Source organism: Parus major, chromosome 6, assembly GCF_001522545.3.
Source record: "Parus major isolate Abel chromosome 6, Parus_major1.1, whole genome shotgun sequence".
In the NCBI taxonomy this organism is placed as follows: Eukaryota; Metazoa; Chordata; class Aves; order Passeriformes; family Paridae; genus Parus; species Parus major.
In genome coordinates, this window is record NC_031775.1 from 2,119,074 (window position 1) to 2,121,627 (window position 2,554).

Below are 2,554 nucleotides of genomic sequence, written 5' to 3' on the forward strand. Positions count from 1 at the left end.
CACCCCGGAGCCCACCCCACGGCCAGGCCCGACGCAGGACCCGCTGGACGACCCCCGCTTCACCATCTCCAGCACCAACTGGTATTAAACCAACACCGCTCCGTGGAGCCATCCCCGCCGCATCCACCCCGTCACGGAGAGGAAGAAGCCGCCGGCGCGGAGGTTTCTCAATAAAGGAGACCGGAGGGCAAAGCAGCGGGGTTTATTTTGCTGCCTCACGAGTGAGGCGCGGGGACGGGCGCCTGGAAGAGCTGGTTGAGCCGCTCGGCCTCTCGCCACCCCGACAGCAGCGCCCCGTGGGTGGTGGAGTAGAAGGTGCGGTGCGTGGCCTCGCCGGCGAAGAGGAGCTGCAGGGGCTGCGGAGAGGCGGGGGGTGAGCACAGGGACCGCGGGGCTCCGCTGGAACATCCTCACGACCCGCAATAAAAACCCAGAAGCGGACACTCTCCCTTCCCTAGGCGCCCACCCCGCGCCGTGAGGAGGCTGGGAAGAGGTTGGGAGGAGCGGCCTGCCCACGACTTTTATGGAAGTGCCCCCACCCCCGCGGAGCTCAGCAGGTGACCCGAGCACTGGTGACCCCCGCAAAGGGCCGGCACCTCCCTGTGCTCCCGGAGTGGCCTGTCCCCACCCCCGTCTGTCCGTCCCCCTCACCCGGGGGTCCCGGGGGTCCTCGGGCAGGGGCTGTGCGAGCACATCGATGTCGTCCCCCGAGCTGCCGACGGCCACGTAGCTGTAGGAGCCGCGGGTGTAGGGAGCGCTGTGCCAGCGGGACCGGAGCACGCTCCTGGGCGCGGGCAGGTTCGGATTCCCTGCGGATGGAGGTTAGGGGTGGGTCGGGAAGTCCCCAGGGGCAGTGGGCGGGCGGGGAGGGCGGGCCAGGCACCTGTCATCGTGCGCAGGACGCGGGTCATGGCGCTGAGCACCTCGGCGTCGCTCAGCGTCTCCATGTGCTCCGACTCCTTCCCCGCGATGAAGCCGCACAGGACGTGCCCGTGCCTGGGGCGGGAATGCGTGGCTGAAAGCTGCTGCCCCTCCCCGTGCCCACCAGCGGCCCAGAGAAGGGCGGGAGGATACCCAAAATCCCCAGCCACCTACTGCTCTGGCGGCTGGAGCACCACGAATCCGATGAGCTTCTTGAACCAGTTGGCTTCCAGGTCAGTGCTGGGCTCCTCCAGGGGGGAATCGTCCTCCCACACCACTTCCAGGAGCTGCTGCTCGGGCTCCCAGAAAGGCTGCTCGAACTCCAGGAAGATCTTGTTGTTGGTGCCGAATCCCAGGTTGCGAATGGCCTGTGCTTTCCGCTCGGGAAGGGGAGGCTGGAAGAATTCCTGGTAGTGCTCCTTGAGGAAACCTGCAGCCACGAGTTTGGGCAGGCAACGGGGCAGCTCTCAGCTGGGCTCCTAAATGGTGTCTGGGATGCTCTGACCTCCCCAAAACCCCTTTCCAACCTATTCCCAGTGGGAGAGGGGAGGCTGGGAAGGGCTTTAGGCAATCCTTCCCCTCCACTTGCCCGTCTCCAGCCCATCATCCGGCTGGTCGGAGGGGACAGGCAGGGCAAGGGAAGGTGTTGGTGTCCTCACCTAGCGGGACAGTGATGATGACGTGGTCAGCAAGGAAGACATCTCCATCCTCGCACTCCACCCGGACGGGGAAAACCCTGGCACCGTCCCCTTCCTCACGGAAGGACCCTTGCCACTGGATGCTCCTCACTGCCTTGTTGAGCAGGACGGTGCCCTCGGGCAGGTCCGAGAGCAGGCGCTCGGCCAAGCTGCTGTAGCCACTGTGGGAGGAGTCACCGCTGGAGACGCGGCGGCCCCTGGAACGCTCCTCCGCGTCCCGCTCCGGAGCCCCGCGCTTACCCTGGGAAGGTGCAGTCCAGGCCGGGCAGCGACACGTACTCCCCGAAGGGCTCCAGGCCCACCAGGTCCATGCTGTGGGTCCCGCTGATGCAGCACTCCAACTTGAGGCAGGCGGCGAGCACGGCCAGCTGCAGCCGCCGGGCATCCTCCTGGCCCCCCGCCATCGTGGGGACCGTCCGGGCGATCTCTGCCCGCAGGTACTGGCCCACGCTGGGCCACGGTGGCTCCTTGGACCCCTGGAAAGCGCGGGTGGAGGCCAGAAGGGCGTAGAAGAGGTCGCGGGCTTCGCGCACTGCCTTGGCATTCAGCACCTTCCCCGAGCTGCCGTAGGTGACGGACGGCATCGGGGGGTGACCCCCCGCTTCCACCTGCTGGTTCTCCTCCCGGGCGGCCTCCGGGCCCAGCAGGCCGTAGCTGGAGGCCAGGCAAAACACGGGATTTCCCGGCGAGGGGCCGTGGATCCAGTGTGCCCCCATCTCCGCCAGCCCCGACGCTGCCGGGAGGGAGAGCGGGTCACCCCGAGCCGCGCCCGTGGAGAAGCCCTCGGGGCGCGGCGGGACCCCCGGAACGGCCGGAGCCGGCGGGCCCTGCCGCGCCCCCGGTGCCCCCCGTGACCGTGGCTTCCGTTCGATCCCCGGCTGCCCACGGGACCGGCCGCCCCCGCCACGTGTCCAGCCCGCTCAGGTCCGGCCCCG

The 2,554-nt window shown here is 68.6% G+C and overlaps 1 protein-coding gene across 1 annotated transcript; it reads right to left on the reverse strand.

Annotated features, from left to right (window-relative positions):
- Positions 1-186: 186 nt before the first annotated feature.
- PAOX (polyamine oxidase) lies at positions 187-2,518 on the reverse strand. Its single transcript, XM_015633866.3, has 6 exons — positions 1,860-2,518; positions 1,581-1,780; positions 1,096-1,351; positions 884-996; positions 652-809; positions 187-356 (listed from the first exon to the last, which is right to left on the reverse strand). The coding sequence occupies exons 1-6, from the start codon at positions 2,333-2,335 to the stop codon at positions 216-218; spliced, it is 1,344 nt and encodes a 447-aa protein (XP_015489352.1). The 5' UTR covers positions 2,336-2,518; the 3' UTR covers positions 187-215.
- Positions 2,519-2,554: the final 36 nt, after the last annotated feature.

Coding starts and splice junctions, on each gene's coding strand:
- PAOX (XM_015633866.3), bottom strand. CDS start 2,335: ATGGGGGCACACTGGATCCACGGCCCCTCGCCGGGAAATCCCGTGTTT. Junction 1,781..1,859: donor CTGGACTGCACCTTCCCAGG/GTAAGCGCGGGG, acceptor CTCCTCCCACAG/TGGCTACAGCAGCTTGGCCG. Junction 810..883: donor CGTCCTGCGCACGATGACAG/GTGCCTGGCCCG, acceptor CTCCATCCGCAG/GGAATCCGAACCTGCCCGCG.